A 19366-nucleotide genomic window follows, 5' to 3' on the forward strand; every position below is an offset into this window, starting at 1 on the left:
TCCGCTGTCCATGTTAAAATTTATAAAGGAAATTACCTTCAGTCTGCTTGAACACTATGAATATATTTGGCATAATCATAGACTCATGTGGAATCATAGAATAGGCTGGTTGATGTGGGATCTCAGCACCTCAGGACTGAGGTGCCGAGTCACCGAGACCACCCTTGGGGGGCTCGGGAGTCCTGGAATGTTGCCAGAAGTGTCTGGTGGCTGGACTTTGATCCTACACGGGAGACGACACCTGTATGAGGATAAGAGGATTTCACCGGGGTGAATGGTGAAGGGATTAGTTAATTAGAGGGTGAGACACAGGGTTTAAGATTGCTGTACAGGGGGGTTTAGAGAAGTAAGATGGAGGAATTGGGGCGTGTCCTGTCCTTCTTCTTCTTCTTCTTCTCCTCCATCTTCTGTGGTGATGGTGGCACTTTGGGATTGGTCATTACTGAAAGTGCACCGGACAATAAGAATAAAAAAGATTGGGGAAAAATGATAAATATTGTACACGTAACTATGGGTATAAAGATAGGTGACTGTCCAGAGGGCAGGACAGTGTGCTCATGGCTAGCTGCTGAGCAGACCTCTGTCGGGCCGAAAGAAAATCTTTTAGATAAACAATTAATAAACATAAAGACCGAAAGAAGAACTGAAGCCTCGTCTCGTCCTTTGATACGCGAGCTGCCCCAAGGCCACTCCGGGCCCTTACAGGCCCTCCAAACAGCCGAAAACCGGACAGGTTGAAAGGTCATTTAGGCCAACCCTCATGCTTTAGACAGGGACATCCTCAACTAGATCAGGTTGCCCTAAGTCCTGTTCACCTGACCTTGAATGTTTCCAGGGATGGATCATCTACTACTTCTCTGGACAACCTGTACTATTGTTTCACCACCCTCATAATAAAAATTTTCTTTCTTATGTCCAATCTAAATCAACTGTCCATCAGTGCAAAACCATCACTGTTTGTCCTGTCACAACAGGCCCTACTAAAAAGTCTGTCCCTGTCTTTCCTGTAGGTCCCCATTAAGCACTGAAATGCTGCTGTGAGGGCTGCCCAGAGCCCTTCTCTTCTCCAGGCTTTACAAGCCCAACTTTCTGCCTGTCCAGAAAGGAAGGTGCTCCAGCCCCCTGATCATCTCTGTGGCCTCCTCTGGACTCCCTCCAGCAGGTCCCTGTCCCTCCTGTGCTGTGCCCCCAGAGCTGATGCAGCCCTGCAGGTGGGGTCTCAGCAGAGCAGAGGGGCAGAATCCCCTCCCTGCCCTGCTGTTCACTCAGCACTGTGTGAATACTGAGCAGCACCGTAGGAATACTGAATGTATAGAGATGAGAAGTAAATAGGAGTAAGTTACTTAATTGTGCTGTATTTGACTCTGGTAGAAGATACTGGGTTACTTAGCATAACTCTGTTGGTTTCTTTCTTCTAAAATATTCTGGAAAATGTAGATACAGTTCAGAAACTGAAAGAAAACCTTCCCAGTTTTTAAGCAGTTATTGCAGAGTCAATCACAGGCTATAAATTTGAAACCTAGTTTAACTTTTGCTAACTGGTTCTTGTTACTGTTACCTATGAACAGATGGTGAAAGGCACACTTGAACACAGCTGTCAATGGAGCACATAGAGTTTATTAAATCTAAGATAAAATTTGTTTAAATAAGGCCAAGCATTCTTAAAATAAGAGTGTGACTACTATATACACTTGGCGGGGGGGGGGCACAGTTAGCCTTTCACCCATACTTTGGGAAAACCCTTTTTTGTGGCAGTTTCTATACATTGAATTACTAAAATTGTAGCTTAATGAATGTAATTCCTCTGTATTAATTACAATACTATATTACCTGAATACATTTAATCTTTTAGTTCTTCTTGATAGTTTGGTATTCCCTCAAAATGTATCATCCAGAAATGTTTTTAGAAATGTAACAGAAAAATATTATTTTGTTTGTTACTGCAAAATTTAACTTACAGGTAAATACTGTTTAATAATATACAAAATAACTATAAAATAGTTAAATAGTTAAAATAACTATACTTTTTCTTATGTCTCCAATGAGTTTTATATTACCTGAGTTATTATTCTTAATGTCAGGAAGCTTAGGGGCCCTGTTTGAATTTTTTGAGTCTTAAGTTAAGCTCCTTAATGAAAGAAAAAGCAATTTAAATTATTTGAAAATTTTTGAAAGGATGTATTTAGGTTCACTGTCAAATAATAAGTTATTGTCGTGTCCTTGTGGAGATATGTTTCTTTCTAATTATGTCTTCCTACTCATGTTGCCCTTTATAAGGAGTAAATTTCATTTACTCAGTTTTTTAGGTCTGGGATTTACTTAGGTAAGAAAATTTATGGATAAGTTCAGAGGCTTATTCCTCACCATCTCTATATACTGAATGGCTAGAAAATGAAGGATTATTTTCTTTTTTAACACAACAAGATTATATGTATCTAAATAATCCTAGTGACCTCAATTAGAAATCAAAGGCGGTTTTCTTGTGGGATAGCAATGCTTGTGGTGTATTTTGAGGCACCCAGCCATAACGCTTCCAGCACTTGTTCAGATAAGCAGAGAGCATAGCAAGTGCTATGCCAGCTTATGCTGTGAAATTTGACTCTTAAAATTGGTTTTTGTAAAACCCTGCTTTGGTAGGGCCACTTCTGTACTCAGTAAACTTATGAATAATCTAAATAAACACCACTGAAGTTAGGGAAAACTTGTAGAGGCAAAGGTTGTTGCTGCGCAGAAGGAGTATTCAGATTAAAGTTGATAGTAATAAATTCAAAGTTATGAGCTCACTCTCTATTAAGATGACAAAAACATTAAAATAAAGGATGCAGAATCCTAATAAGCTACAGAAGGTGATTAACCTTTCCTTTTGAAATCTCTCTTAGTGAAGGAAGACCTTCTCCCAGAGTGGAACTGCTGCATAATATAGACCCCATGTTTGTGGATGATTTCCCGTGTGAGTATGCTGAAGATTTATTAAACACACAGTTTACCTTCTGAACACTTCTTGTCTTTCGTAAGTGAAGTATTTTCTTCCAGGTGAAGCAAAATACTGTAGGATGCCTTTTGTTTCTAAGTAAATAGCCTTAAAATACAGAAACATCATCCCCTGGATGGTGTAAGTTCTTCAACGTGATCAGCATGGGCTTGCTGTTTCATAGAGCTCTGAAACACTGCTGAGTAATGAATAAAGTACTTTGGAACATGGAAATGTTGAGGAGCAGCTGTGTGTGAGGTGCACAGTGAGGCACACTGCCAACAACCCTTTCCAAACGCTCTCTCCAAAGTTCCAAATGAACTGCTCGCCCTAATACATCTTGATACAACTGTATAATATGACCTTGCAAATGGAAAGCTTGAGTTTGTGAGGAACTGAGAAGTTCCAAGCTGTGTGATTGCTTTTGTTCCATAATCATGTGGGTTGGATCCCTAATGCCACAATCACATGAATTGGAGCTGAACTTTGCTAATTCTGTAGCTCTTTTTAAGCACCATCTGTTTTATGATTCAACATTACTAGTTTGCTAAGGCCTACAAGCTTTTCAGGCAGACATTTTTTTTTATACAGAACATTGGAAGAGGTCCCTTCCAGTGTTTTTATAGCATTTCTGTATTTCATTATATGAAGAAGTAAATCCAGGCAGAGAAAAAGTAATGCAATGGAGACAGTGATCAGTTGCCTGCAAGACAAATACATGTTGTGCTGCAATAACTGGATGGAAACGGGTAAGATGGCCTTGTGCCATGCACATCTGGTTCTGTGACTCTTTTTCTAGAAGGAACAACATTGTCCCTATCTAATGCTGACTGGGCAGCACTGCCTGCAGATAGTTCCTACATACTGATTGAATTAAGGTATAGCTACTCCAATTTCCCTTCAGAAAATGCTCAGTGAGTCACAGAATTCCTGTACAATGTTATGCCCTGGTGATGTATTCTCAGGCCTACTTCAGAGACTGTATTTTCCTTGTGGGAATAGCCTGTGACTGAGTTGCTTGAATAGACAAATTCCTGGAGTAAGCAGATGGGGGACAAGCTAAGGAGCTTTTCAGGAACCTAACCTCTTAGCAAATGTGGCTCTAAACTGCTTCCATGATGCAGTGCTCTGATGATCATTCACTGTTTGCTACATGTATTGCATCCTTAGTTCTGTGCATTGTGTGAAATGTGGGCAAGTGGGGCTAGGGGTCAGGAGCTGTAGTTGGTATGACTCTTTTCCTGCATAAGATGCAGTTTTTAAGAATCAGGAACAGAAGAGGTTATATGCATGCCTGTAAATTTACAATGTTTTTATGTGCCTTTCAAAACTGCAGTAATTAAAAACAAAAAGTGAGCTCTTTGCCAACATGTTCTTATGCACCATATAGAGTTTCCCTGTCTCTTCTCAGCACAGGCCTATTCTTTCAGCCAATTACTTTGTGCCTCCTAGTGAAATTATGCTTTGTCATATAACGATTAAAATTTCTATTTAATAGGCCTCAGTTCTATTTAAGACTGAGTTATTAGGAGTAATTGGATATGTATGTAAGTCAGCTGATTTTTACTTGCTGTCTGTTTTTCATTTATTGAAACTGAATAATAAGTTTAGAATTAGTATCTAGAAAAATGATACTAGTGTCTCTATTATGAATAGATTAGTGAGACACAAAACTTGGAATATACAAGGATTTCAGATTTTCAGCAGTCATGGTTCTCTTCATGTTTTGTTGGTTTCTTTTTTTTTTTTTTTAAGTATCTTAAACTGTCCATGCACTCTTTATGTCACCAAGATGATTAACTGTGTCACTCTGGAGTTTTGCTCTTTCCTTGACTGTTTTGTTTCCATGTTGTAACTTTTTTGACAGTGGAGTACTCTTTTGCCTATGGTGCTAAAATGCATGTTTGCAGGTTTTGCTGGGTTCTTTCTAAACTCTGGCTTATACATATTTTTCTCTTGTCCTAATCTGCTTTGAAAAATCACATCACCTAAATCATCTGATGTCAGATGAAATATTGCTATTATTCTAATACTTTCTTTTTCAATTAAATATCAAGATTCTGTTAAATGTAACCAAAAAAGGAGTTTTCAGGTTGTTGTGGTTAATCAGGCAAGAAGACAGTACTGTTGTAATTGGGCAAATGTGGAGCATTAACTTACTATTTTACCTGCACTCAGGGCAAGTTCAGTGTTCCTGAACTCTTGAGTGGTTTTGTCTATAATGTATGCATTCTTTCACCATAATATATTTTTATTTAATGGATGCATTTATCTTCATCTCTATCAGAAAAAAATTATTTTATATATATATAAATATAGTTAGTAGCATGAAAAATGGGATGCCTTATGTAATTAATAGGGTTTTTTAACTGAAACAGGAAAACTGAGTTTTGTTCTGTTCAGATTTTTTTACACCAAAATAAGCACTTCTTCAAGGAAGAATTTGTGCAAAAGACATTAATTAGTTTAGTGACCAGTCAACTGTTGCAGCCAAATTTTCAACAGCATGTTAAATTAAAGTAGTAAGATGCGATGTCTTGATTGCAGAGCTAGCAATGTCTCTGCTGCTGTGGTCTCTTAGCACTGACCTTGGGCTGTGTGTTTATTTACCACTTGTGGGGTAACAGTGTATAACTTTTCAATTTCTCAGACTGAGCGCTGGTTTCTGACCTCTGAGCATCAGGGGGGCTTACTCCAGCAGATCTGATGAATCTGCCCATCAGCATCTGCTTACCTTTTTTCAAGACTTGATGTCCAGTGGCAAACACTGTAGCCCTGCAGTAGTCTTTTATCAAGTACTGCATGTCTCCTATTGTTAATAGTAAAGAGCACAAGAGGAAAAACACTGTAAAATAGTTTGTCTGCAGTTCCATTTTACAAAAAAATGCTTAGGTCTTATTTCACTGACTCCTTCAAGTAGATCATCTTTTTCAGAAGGCAGACTTCTTTCATTGAAATATAAACTTTTCCTGTGGTCTGACACACATGGACGTGTTTTAAACTTCATTTTTTTTCATCTTTAGTGCTAAAAAAGGCAATTCTCTCCCTGGCCACTGACCTTGCCTGTAGCCTCCCTCTGACTTGTGGCAGCCCAGTGGAGTGGTTGGAGTTAAAAGCAAGTTTTTCTCTTTACAAACTGATCTGGTTTGTGGTGCAGACCTGCAACTATGTACTCACGTAAGAGCATACAGTGGAATAAAAAACTAGGGTGTGATCTCCAAAACTAGGATGAAAAGAGGAGTGGATTGTGGCCTTTGGTGGTTGCAGAGCCTCTCTGGTGGTGAGCTATTACCAAGATGGCCAGCCTGTCCTCTCCCTTTCTTCTATCCTTCCTCCTTCACTTGTGTTAGATGTAGAAATCACATGGTAACAAGATGATTTTTCTGCTAGATCAGCTTTCAGATTGTTTGGGGTAGCCAGTCAAAAGAGGAGGAAAGGTTTCTGCCCCATCAGTGAGCTGAATCAACCTGCCCTGTAGCTGTGTGACGAGCAGCAGAGGATCAGTGTGTGGTTGGTAGCAGATAGAGGGTCTGGCCACAGGACTCACTAGCTGAGATCAGTTCTGACCACGTTAGGAACCTCAGCCAGAGGCAGTAGTTTCATGGAGTTCAAGCTAGTAGGCTGCTGCTGCTACCACAGAGGATATCATGCCTCCCACAGTGCCTCACCACTGCTCCCCTTTCTCGTGGGTCACCAAAACTACTCACAGAGCTGAGCTATGAACCAGGTCAGTATACTGGTTCAGATTTTAATAATCCTTTTTTTCCTCCCTCTGAATGTATGCTGGATAGCCAAATGCTCATTTTGGCACAAAGACTGGGACTAGAAGGAGTTTTGAGGGACAAGTGAGACTGATTCCTTTGGCTCTGAAATTAAACCCTGAGGTTTCTGTTTCATGATACGTGATTAAGTGATCCAACAGGTTTCTGCTGGGGATGGGCTTTACCTTCTCCCCTCCCCTTTCCCAGACACACACTCTTGGTGCTTATTTTGCATTCATTTTGGCACTTGGATACCTCTGTGAACTGATCCAACTTGCTAGCCTGGTTTTCCTCTGTCATGTGGGTTGAATCTGCAGTTTGGAGGGGCTGATGGATGCCAGCGGCAACCCAAGGTGGGGCAAGGAGGGTGTGTGGTTGGAAGAGGGGAGGCAGAGGGGGAGGCAACCCTCCTAGTACTGTCTGGCTGCTTCTGGAACAAGAATCCCATGGGGATGGAGTGGGAAACCACATCTTCTGGCTTAGCCTTGCTAGACCAGTCTGGTGAGCTCTGCAGATGGAGCTGGACCAACACACCTCAGAGGTGGTTGTTCTCTCCCTCCCTACTAAAAGCCATTGCGTTCATCTTTCTGATTGTTTCTTCATCACACTGTTGATTGTTTTCAGAAGTGATGAACATACATCTCAATTGCCTGATCTCAGTGGAGACTTGTAGTTTACTAGAAAGTTCACCATTATGTAAATTTGCTATGAAAAATCTACTGTCTTTCAGATTTGGGTCTGGAACATCCATATTTTCTGTTAGGTTTAAGGATTCAGTAGTAAAATAAGAAAATTAAAACCAGAAAGCTGAAATTATGTTCTAAGTATAATTTTCTCTGTAATGTATAGGTTAAGAAAGCACAAATACAATGCATAAAGTAACCTAAAAATTGCATAAGTAAAAAACCAGATTTACATACATTTGAAGAGAAAAAAATCAAAATTGGTTTGTCCCATTTTTGTGAATTTTTCCTTAAAAATAAAAAAATAGCCAAGTTTTTGATGGTTTGGCAGCTGTGCGGATGACATCAGCTCCTCCATTGGGAAAGATCTCGTCTTTTAAACAGCCTTATGGCATTTCATCAAGTTTTGGTGATTCAGCTAAATTAAGACCCAACTGATTTTCAATCTCAATTCCCCTAACTGCTAAACCAAACCTATTTTTGACCACAGTCATTGCTAGGTGGCCTGTCTTGAAGCAGCATTGAAACTTTATATCCCACAGAAGGCAATTTTATTTTGAGAATCAAAACTAAATGCTGAAAGGAAATGTACCCTTTAATTCAGAGTTGTTAATCAGAATCTGTCAGTACACACTGTGTTAGCTTTAATCTGACTTGCTAAATTTATTAATAAATTTGGTGACTTTCACAAAATCTTGTGGACTACACGTGTAGCATCACTTTCTCTTCACAAATAACTTGAGTTTATTTAAATTAGAAAGATGTATTCAAAATAAATATCTTTTGTGTGGCATTGGATTAGGCTGAAAAAACTGTTACCTTCATTTAAAACTCCAGACTTAACCATAAACTAAAACTCAAAGGCATAATAACAGTGTGGATTACTAATTGTAGTCAGTTTATTTAGAAGGTATGTCTATTCAGAGGGAGACATCCAAAACAGAGAACTTATAAAAACTTTTTGTGATTTTCCTCCAAGCCTTTATTTGCCTAGAGCAAAATTAATAAGTTTTTACATTGCTCTCCTTGACATTTGAAAGAAGGCATTACCTCATATATTGCGCTAATAATTGCCAAAATAAATGATTGCTTATAAAGGGCTAGATCTGCTATATGCAGAATTAACATATAATATATTACAACAGAGAAATCTTTTCTCTTCTGGGACTGATGTGTCATTTGTGGATATTAAAATTGCATTATAATGCCTGTAGCATTATATATTATATCCATACATATACCATAATGATTCATCTTAATTAAGGAGTAGACACTCCAGGGTCCTCTGTGTCCCATTTATTACACATTTTGCCCAGGTAAAAGATGATTCTTGAGAGTTTGTAGGACAGAAATTACTTTTTCTCCAGTTTTATTACTGATGATCTAGCTTGTTTAGAATTATTTAACAAAAAGGGGGAAAAAAAAGAAAAATAAAGTGGGAAAAAAGATTGTCATAATGGAGCTAGTCAGTAGCAGCAGAAGATGCATGGATGAGTGTGCTGGGTGGGTGCTGAATGGGATACATACATTCCTGTCTGTGACAGGCTTAAGACACAGAATCTACTCTCGAGTCAAAATCTTTGCTTGTCCCAATTACCATTTTTCTGCAAAATTGTACATGTGTATGCTAACCGTCTGGACTCTGTCATCTTCCCATTTCAAGAAAATCATAAATTGCAATGACCCCCTGGAAGTTTGTAAGGCAGGAGTTGCCAACATAGGACCCTGGATCCCTCAGCCACTCCATGCAGTGTGTGTTATGCTAACCTGGCAATTTTGGGCAAAGCTCAGCTCCACTCCTTAATGGGAGGCTGCTGTTCCAGCTACCTTTGCTGCCATTCACATCAGAGATAAGTGGTATTTTTCTTTTAGCTGTCAGCTATGTGAGTTTCTGGGGTGTAGCTCTTGCTGTCAGGAAGTTTGGGCTGTGGTTCTGCATTGCTTTGGCTCTTAGCCCATCTGCATCTTAGCATGAGCCATCCATCCCTGCAGTATTTAATATTAGAGGATTGCATGTTTGGTGAGCCTAATAAATACTAATCTCCATGTTTCCTCTGGGATGTAGATAATCTTTTTTAGAATTTCGAAATGCTAGGTCACTTGATTAGGTGTGTAATGCAAGTATCATGACAGGAATCCAGAAATCCCTCTAAACTGCATTTTTATGCTTCATTGTGTTCTATAATTATTTGAACATAAAGCTAGCATTTTATGTTTTTATGCAAGACTTGACATAAATGGTAGCTTACACTTTTCAAATTAAATATCTCTGAGCCTTAAACCTGAAATATTTTAACAGAGCACAGGTTGTTAGAGTAGCTGTTCAGTTCTCTTTACCTTCAACACAGCATTCTTACAGTGATGCAGGGTGTTTCACATATAAGGCCATCACAACAGGACTTATCTTCAATAAGTCGTAAATTCCGTACAATCAGTAAAAATTTGTTTCCTAGAAAAAGTAAGATTTTGATTTTTGTTTCCCTTATTTTCCCATTGGAAGTGAGAGTTTAACATTTCCTTTTTCTGTCTCTTTTTGTAATGTTTAACATTCTAGACTATAATATTAAGTTTGTTCTTATTTAGAATAACTTCCCTTTTTTATTCTGTGGTTGTCTAAGAATGTAGTAACTTGATAATTGATTCACCTAGCTGATGTGCCCTGGGATTTTTTGCTGCCCTTGATGATTCTGGATTTAACTCATTTGTTTGTATGGTGTGGTATTTTTGAAAAGAAATAATATGTTCTAAAAGAGAAGGTGAATGCCTGAAATGTCTACTCTTGTTGAAGTTAAATATAATATGTATTTTGAAAGGTGAGATACTGAATATGACATTCTAGTATAAATCTTTCCTTTGGAATCAAATGTTGCTATGATAAAAATGACATTAGAAGTAATAATACTAGATCTAGATCTTCTTAGCATTTAACTAAGTGAATTAAGATAGGTGAGCTTCACTGTATAAGTTTGTGTGCAGCACAGCTCTTCTCCTTGTCAACAAGATGTCAGGAAGTTATAGTGTCTCATGGCTCATCCTCTTTTTAAGATCCTCTTTTAAGATCTTTTTAAGTATTCTGTTCTTTCTCCAAAGATTAAGGTCAAGGCTATTCCTCAAATGTTTTTATTTTATAAAAATAAGAGAAAGACTCAGAGTTTTGTAGAAAACCCATTATTGCCATAAAGCAGCGAAAGGTCACAAAATGTCTTTCCTCAGTGAGGTGCAAAGCCCTTTATTTCTTTGTTAATTCATTGTCACCGTGTAGGTTGAAAGAGCTCTTGACATTTCCAGAGTTTCCTTTTTGAGGTGAAATAATTGCTCTACACATCATGGTTCAAAAAAAGACGAATCAGTACAAAAGTACATGCATGCAAAGGTCTTGTGAGCTCACAGAGCCATCTGCATTTCAAAGTGGCTGTACCAAGATTGTTCTTCCTTCTGGCACATTTTCACGAACTTTCACATTAATTAAGGCATCAGAACTACAGATACTTGTGTAGCTTCAGAAATGCACCTTATAAATGGAATAAGCCAATATAAAGGTTCTATTTCTATAACTGAAATAGAAAAATCACTTTCTACTGTCTATGAGCTATCTTTCAGAAAACACTGTAGAAAAAGTATTTTATTCACTACAAATATGAAGGAAAAATTGTTGGCTTTAGAAGACTGAGCAGAAGAGCAAAAATGAATTTACTTTATCTGGGTGAAGACATAAAAGTGTAGATGGAAGAAGGTGCCTCAAGTGACTTCAAGCCTTTTCAAAATATGTGCAAGACCTTCTTTCTGGTGAGGAGAATTTTCTGTCTGCTGTAGTATAGACAATCGTCTAAACCAGCAATCCACTGACTGCAGCAGGCCTAGAAATAGCTGCGAAGGATTTGTTCCACTCTCCCATTGATAAGTGTTTGTTTTATATTGTGAAGAGGGAAATTGTTACTTAATTTAACAGTGCGATTCAAAGCTACCTTGTAATTTTGAGCTTTGATTTCCATGAGATTTTTTTGTCTTTGGTGCTTCATAAGAAGGCAAAAGTCTAAGAAGCACTAATGAATATAATAATTAAAGGTTTGTTAATGTACAACAAGCAGTGTCTAAACAAAAACAGTCTTTTCCCAAACAAGATACTCTTATATATACTTTCTTTAAAACAGTCTAAGTGACCTGCTGGGGCTTTCATATTTAACTTTTCCACTATGTTTATGGAGAGTCTAAATGTGTATTTTTGTGTGTACTTTTTGAAAATACAGTAAGTTCTAAATTTTGGCTTTATTTAATGTTACGATAAGTATCCATAACATTTTTTTCCTACCCGTTTCCCCATCTCTTCCCATTTCTCCATCTCTTCCCAAGATTTCACTTGTGTAAGTAAGAGTTAATTCAGAGACAATACAATGAAGTTGGTTCAAATCATATATCCTATGAAAGAATATTTCCTAAGAAAGAACAGTCTATACATTTGTAACATTATCCAACAAAATTAAAAACAATTGCTTCATTTTGTGAAAAGTTACTCTAATTTCATTTTTGAGTTCATTGACTGGGATTTGCTGAAGTTCAGCAGTTATTAATAAAGGCCTTATGATAATTTGGAGGGTATCAAACGGATCATAGTGAGACTGGCATTTTTAGTCAGAGCTGATTATACTTCAATTGACTGAGCAGTCTGCTGGAGAGGAGCCAAATTCACAAGCTAAATCAGCTGCTGGAAGAATATGAATTGTATTAATGCTAAGATAACAGTATGCTCTTTGCCAAAGCAATAGGGAGAAATTCTTAAAACACCAGAAGGAGTTTGCTTTGTCTTGTGCATTTCTTGATGAAAACTAAGTGACAGGCTGCTCTATAGAATCAAGTCTAGCAAAAGGTAATTCTTGTCATGAAGTTTCCTTTGTATAAAAGGCTAAAACTAAACTTGCAGTATAGCACCACCAAATTTATAGTTAATCCAAGTGAAACACAGTGCAGAGTTTTCTGTTTATGGTCAAGGTAAAATTTTGGTTGGGGAATTTTTTCTAGTTGTGTTAAAGACTTTTCTGCTTCTGTAGCTGTAGAGGAGAGAAAGTTATAAATGGAGAGTTATAAATTTTTGGAGAACAGTCATGTGTCTTCATGCTGTTAGCAAACAAATACGGCATTTTAAAAAACCTTATGTTTATAAATAAAGATATATGAAGTCCAAGTTTATCTTCCAACTGTAAAAAATATTAACTGTAACCTTTGTCTTTTAGCTTTTCTATTTCTTCATAAAATTTTCTTTGAAAAGATAGTCTTATCTTTTAGGTGAGAAGTTAATTCATCTGAGTGGTTTAAGATTTTAGGGAATTTAGTAATAAATTATATTACTACATTAGAGACAGTCCATTTTTTCAGGCTATGTAAGAGACTTCAATATTCACAAGTGGAAATGAAAAATGTAGTACTTGCACTTCTCTTGATATTGTAACCTGTGATCTAGAATCTATAATAAAAAACTTCAGTCATGTTCAATATATTATTTCCTGAAATTCAGAAGGGAAAAAAATATCTCATGTTCATGTAAAGCATGTTGGTGCTTAACTGAAAACATAAAGCAAAGAAATTAAAACAGAATGGAAATCCATTGGCATTTCTGACACAATCTGTAGGTCCATACTACTTTTATTCTGTGTGCAGATGAACAATGTAGATGGTACCATTTTTTAACTGCTGAAGTGGCCTTCACTAGAAATGGCGTATTATGAAAGCTATTTCTCTGATCTTTTGTTCCTTCATTCAGCTCTCCTGCAACATTTTCTCTCTTCCCCAGATCCAGGTACTTAAAAACTGGGAAATACCAAAGGAAATCCGTTTTGTTTTTTTTTTTTTTTTTTTTTTTTTTTTTTTTTTTTTTTTTTGTGTACCATTCTGGTTTTTATGGTGTAATGTAGAGACCTGGGATTTAAAGTATTTGTAGACTGTCTGCAAATCAAACTGTAGGCCAGATCGCTTGCAAATGAAAACCACACTGTGCCTACAGAATATTTTGCTTCTTGAATGCTTCAAAAACACGTATATCATTGAAGTAAGATTTATTTCAGGATAGTAGAATGTTGAGAATTCATTACAAATGGTGTACCCACTAACTTTCCTTGCTTTCTTATATAAATTGAAAATTTTATGTACAAATTTGGTGTTAATGGAAATAAAAATAACCCAAACCCATCTGGTCATGCCATCACTTATTTTCTGTGTTGTCATTAATAATATTTGTATTTATTACATGATGTGAAACTAAAGTACAGACTTCCACAGAGCTGGGGAGAAATCTCTCCTGGAAGATGGGAGGTCACTGTTAAGAACTGTTTGTAACAAAGGGAATAACTCAGTTGGTTAGTTCTCTTGGTGTGGCCTGGGAATTTCCTCAGGGAGAAAACTATTGGACAGTTGGAAAAATGCTGTTGGAGGAAAGTTCAGAAGATGTGGTTGTGGAAAGCAGTGCTAACCACAAAGAAGAAGAGTTGCTGGGTGGCTTCCTGAGTTTTACTGCAATAAAGTTATAGTTCATTTCTTGACTTTGTGTTTCCATGTGTGGCTCCATGTTCATGTAAAGGACAAATGTTTGGTTACCTGTTACCTGAAATCTGCCTTCATTCTGCTGTTTCACTGCTGCAGGGAAATATGTTTAAGTAAACACTGTCTTGATTTTTTAGAACTTCAGTGCATGGTGACATGGGTTTTGGAGCAGGGAAAATTACTCTGGAATTCATTTTCATCTCCTTATTCATAAGGCTCAGTTTTTGGTATAATTCATGGCATTGTGTGTTCCTATTTTCTTAAACTCTTTCTTTTGAGAATTAGTAAATCATGTATTGGCACTTTTGTTTTGATTTCTGAATCACTTATATTTGAGGAATTGATTGAAGCTTATGTGTTGTTGCCAGAAGTGATTGTTGCAAATGCAAATTTACAAAAAAAAAATTTACAACAAAAAGCCTTTCATATGACTGTTTTGTGGAAAACATTTTGTGTCTACTGAACTGTATGGATAAAGGGGAATTTAGCTTCATTTATTTGATTAAGAGGAGTTGGTAGGGTGTAAATTCCTTGTTTGTTACTGCTGATGCTTAGCCAGTCTGAACCAGAGCCCAGCAGAATTAATGGAAAGGTTCCCATTTGTTTCAGGGTAGATTTTTTGAAGCTCTAACTGACTTCCCACTGTTCCACAGTTGAGCATTAGTAAGGCATGGGAAGCCTGCCAATCACACAGTATTTGAGTGTATGCATGTGGTGAGATTTCTAAGGGGCTGAAGACTGCTGTCATGAGGGTAATTTGTATGTGGAATTTGATAATATTTAAGAAAGTTCTTGAATTTTTTTTTACCTTCACTTCTGCCATTGTAGCACAAAAGTGGGGCAAGATGATTATAAGGATTTTGCATTGTCTGTTGTTAGGAAAGTAATCATGAGTGATATTTTTAATTTCTTGGATTTTCTTTTTTCTCTTCACTGGGCAACATGTAAATTAAAATTTTAAATCTTGATAATAGCATCAGATAACTTAGCTAATGACAGAAGCTTTTCTTTTAATGGAAGTGGTAGGAGAATGATTCAATTACCATTTTTCTGGCAATACATACAAGATGGTGGATACAATAGGAATTCAGTGGATTATTAAAATAGTATGTTGATTTTGAAGATGATAATAAAAATGCTAGAAAATAGTCTCTTTCTGTTTATGTTTCATATATAAGTGGGTTTTGGTTTGCCAGTCCCAGACTTCTGTCTGGGGATCTCCTCTGCGGTTTTTATAGCCTACTAATCAGATCACAAGAGGCAGGGTGACATATACATTACCTTACTGTGGAAATAATACTCGTTACTGCTTGTTGGTTTTAAGTCCTAGTGGAAGTAGTCTGCATGGTTTGGTTCAACTGTTAAGCAGAATTCTACTCTGCAAGATATATGGAGTTGTTCACTTCTCTCTAATAAAAACATTTTTACAAAATAAGGAAATTTTTTTAATGTCTTACAGTTTAATCTCAGCAGAATTTGAACATCTAATTTATTGCCTTGGGACTTACCATTGCCAGGTGACACTACCTTTTGAAAGCCTGTCTGTTAAGAGTGAGAGTCTTCAGTGAGCTGATAGCCAGTATGCACAAGATTGAATTATTTTAAATTATTTACAATATCTTTTTTTTTGTAACATATGCATAAGTGCCACTTCATTCCCCAAAGCTGCCTGACAGCCAGCGCTAGTTTCTGTAGTTCAGTAGTTTCTTGCTGTCTGCTGTGTGGTGCAGTCTTGTAATGTCTGTGTCCCTCGCTCTGGGGCTGTGTCTGACAGAAACTCATGATGGGAGCTTCTTGTCACGCCTGTAGCTCTGTGTGTGTTCCTTCAGCCTCTGTTGGCTGAGATAAGTCTGACAACGTGAGCGCTTGCAGTGATCCCCCCAAGAGTCTCTGAACACAAACAGGGCTTCATTGCATTGCTGTCTGAGTGACAATTGTGCTTACTGATAAAATGCAATCTCTTTTATCACCTTTATAACCTGGAGTTAAGGATGTCAAGGGACTGGCAGCTCAGAGAGTTGTCCTAGCTGTTCTGATAGTTGAGATGTAATTAAAAGATCTTAAAAGTGATAGAATAACATGGAGATTTTCTGTGAAACATCTCTGGTGTGGTTCAAAAAATAAAACACCAGTCCATTTTGTTCAGAAAACATAATGTTGTCCCATTGGAACATGGCCATTTCCAGCCAAAGCAGACAATGGATTTCCTACGTAAAGAATTTATGTTTCACTCGGAGTTTCAGCATGTTTGAGTTTTCCTCACTGTGGCTACATGCTGTGCAGTAGTGCCACTCTGTATTGTAGGTGATACCTAGTTAGGCCAGGTAGAGGCTGAAGTTACCCTGAAAAATACTAAAAACTACCTAGGTCATGGGATTTCACTCAGGATACTTCATGAGATAACTTAGTACTTACTATGTAGTAAGTTCAAAGTGCTCAAAGTATTTGGCCTGCATGTTTAAATGATATATCCCCTGTCATTTTAAACAATAAAGTTTTGATTATATGATTGCATTTGGCCAATGTTATACAGGATGGGAGGGAGCAGAAGCAACATGGTCCCTGGCGTTCCTTCGAAAATGCAAATTTAATTAAGTACATCTACCACAGGTGTTTCACTCACAAGGGATTGCATACCACCTAACCTTGCAAGTGGTTTCTGAACTTTCTCAGTCTTGTTTTTGAGATCGGAAGACCAAAACTACAATTTTCCAGTTGCATGGGGCTTTTTGCTTTGTTAACAAGTCCTTTTCTAATAATTACTTTCACTCAGTTCTCTTTTTGTACAACACTGACATAATTCTAAAAAAGGGTCAGCTCAATCTGTTGTGATTCCAGTGTTTCACTCTTGATTATGAGAGTCACAAAGGCCATCATTTTATATGTTTATATGAATTTCAGATTATTTTTTCACACATGCATCATTTTACTTGCATCTATGTTAAAAATCACTAACTATATTAATGCCTACTACCCAGCCTCATAGAGGCCTTCTGTCATCCTTCACAGCCAGCTTCTTGTCATCATTCACAGACTGTTGTCTCACTGTTCATTTGCTTTTCCAAGTCATTTGGAATATGTTCAGTGCTACAGGTCCCAGCACAAATTCCTTTAGGAAACCAGTGGTGGTCTCTCCAGTGTGAAATTGAAACTGGTTTTGTTTCCTGGTTTTTTAGGTGCTTTTCTATCCACGTAAGAATCTTTCTCTCTTTTCCTATTGTTGCTTAGTTTCTTGACCGACATGATCATGTGGTATGAGAAGTAAACTTTTGCTCTATGTGGATCCTGTTATCTGTTATTCAATTACTGGAGTGGAGTAACCAAAAATGTTCTAGGGAATGTTGCATAGCCAGACAAAATTTTGTACTGAAATAGTCGTCTTGAGAACTACAGAGAAAAATTTTAGTAATAAGGAAATATCTAGGGAATTTCTTTGTGCAGTAGACACTACAAACTGCAAGGCTGCAAACTATTGAGACATCCAGTATAATATGTCCATACACTTGTGTCCCTGGAAATATTGTTGATATTTCTACTTGGGCTGAATGCTCTTTAATGTGATTTACACCTGCAAAGCAGTAGCACCTGTTTACTATTTGTTCAGATGTATTTTTTATTTAGACTGCAAAGAGTGTGAGCCACCTAAAATTTTAATTCACCCTGGTTTGGTGGCTTTTCTTAATACAGACTTTTCAGTCTTTGCTGTCAAGCAGGTTGCAATTAAGCTTGGAGCCTTTTGTGGTTATTTTCCTTGTCATACTGCTGCTACATTATGTTATCAGAAATAGAAGTTTAACTACAGAGAATGCTGATATTTTTCATTTTTCCTTTGGGAAATGTACTGAGAAAGGTAGATAACTTCTAACATCCTTGTTTTGTGGATGAAGAAGTAATGGTAGAAGCTTCATTTGCTTCTGTTTTCCTTAAAGGACACTGATTATATGCAGCTGCTTATAAAATAATGTTTTTGTTACTGTGTAGGATATTGGAAAATTGTAGGCATGGCCACTCTGATATTCACTTAGCTGTTCAGATTACTCTTTGGTCAGGGCTCTGGCTCACAAATAAATAATAAATTAACGTTCCTTTGTCTTTCTCCAAAATTGTTCCTCAGTACCCAACATTGCCTCCCCACATGCTTGTATTGTAGACCACAGTGTACAGAAATACAGCATGCTTCAAGCATTTTGGGCACTTTAAGTTTTGTGGTCAGGACCTTGCTAAGTGGCATGTTAGAGAGAACTGTGTACTCTTTGATCTCTTACCAGCCAAGAAAACTTGTTCTCAACATCAGTCATTTTCATCATCTTAATCATACACTGAAGGGAGTATATTTTATTTTTAGATGTACTCTCTATTTATGTTGCCATACTTTTAAGTTTCTACCAATTTCTTGAACTGGTGTCAGTGGATGAAAGAAGGAAAGCTAGAGGAATGAGAAGAGTAATTGATCTATGTTTATTAGACCTGCAAAAGACCATTAGTATTGATATAGAATATGTATAGTCCTTATTTTAAATCACAGCTGAAGATTTACACTTTATTTAGTTTATCTTCTTCCTTCTGACAGTTAAAAACTAGATATCAATGTTTGAATGAGTATACACTTACGAAACTAATTATATTTAATAAAATGTTACCAAAAATTTGTGTTTTAAATTAACTTAAAAAGCAAGCCTTTCTTTAAAAAGCAGGTCAGATTGTACGTTTTATTTTCTTTGATTTGTGAATTTGCACAATGTGGGTGGGGACTACCCTCAACCGTTTTTATAAATAACAGTTACGTGGTACTTGGACTATTTGCTTAGCAAAGTAAAAAGCAAAGGATTGAAGTGAATCATAGGAAATATTTGCAAAGAAACTTACGGATCTGAATTTTCCAGCCCTCCTACCATGTTGCAGTGGCTTTTTGCTGTTGCCTGTACTAATTTTGGTTTTAGTTGCATTAATAAAACTTTTTTCTATTATTTGCTCTTGATTGAACATTAAATATTTTAGAGATTATCAGTGAAACTGTTGAAAACATCAAAAGACTTAAACAGATAAACAAAGTGGATTTATAGTCTCCACACAGGAAGATGAGAGCTTCTGATAGGCACCTAAAGCTGTAAAATGCAGTAAAACTGGATCAACCCTTCTTTTCTTCTATTACCATGTAGTATTGCAGGCATGAAAGGATGATGAAGTTGTTTTGGTTTGCAGCAGTAGAAGAAGAATTTAAAAGGTTTTGAGTTGTACAGAAAATAAATGGATTTTCAGACATTTTTGTGATTTTCATGGTACTCAGGTAAATTCATATTTTTAAATTTTAGATAAGTTTCTGGTAGGTAACTAGGATTATATGAGCCAAGAAACAGATGATTGATTCTCAAGGATACATTGATCAGAAGGGTAGAAATGTGAAAACATTTTGCTTCCTA

General features: G+C 37.0%; 1 protein-coding gene across 1 annotated transcript in view; it reads left to right on the forward strand.

Annotated features, from left to right (window-relative positions):
• ARSB (arylsulfatase B) overlaps positions 1-19366 on the forward strand; it is a 64305-nt gene that overhangs the window by 35811 nt on the left and 9128 nt on the right. Inside the window, exon 6 of the mRNA XM_064736021.1 lies at positions 2880-2950. Within this exon, the coding sequence (XP_064592091.1) occupies positions 2880-2950 (71 nt within the window). The remainder of the gene's footprint in view (positions 1-2879; positions 2951-19366) is intronic.

This window comes from Zonotrichia leucophrys, chromosome Z, assembly GCF_028769735.1.
Source record: "Zonotrichia leucophrys gambelii isolate GWCS_2022_RI chromosome Z, RI_Zleu_2.0, whole genome shotgun sequence".
Taxonomy (NCBI): domain Eukaryota; kingdom Metazoa; phylum Chordata; class Aves; order Passeriformes; family Passerellidae; genus Zonotrichia; species Zonotrichia leucophrys.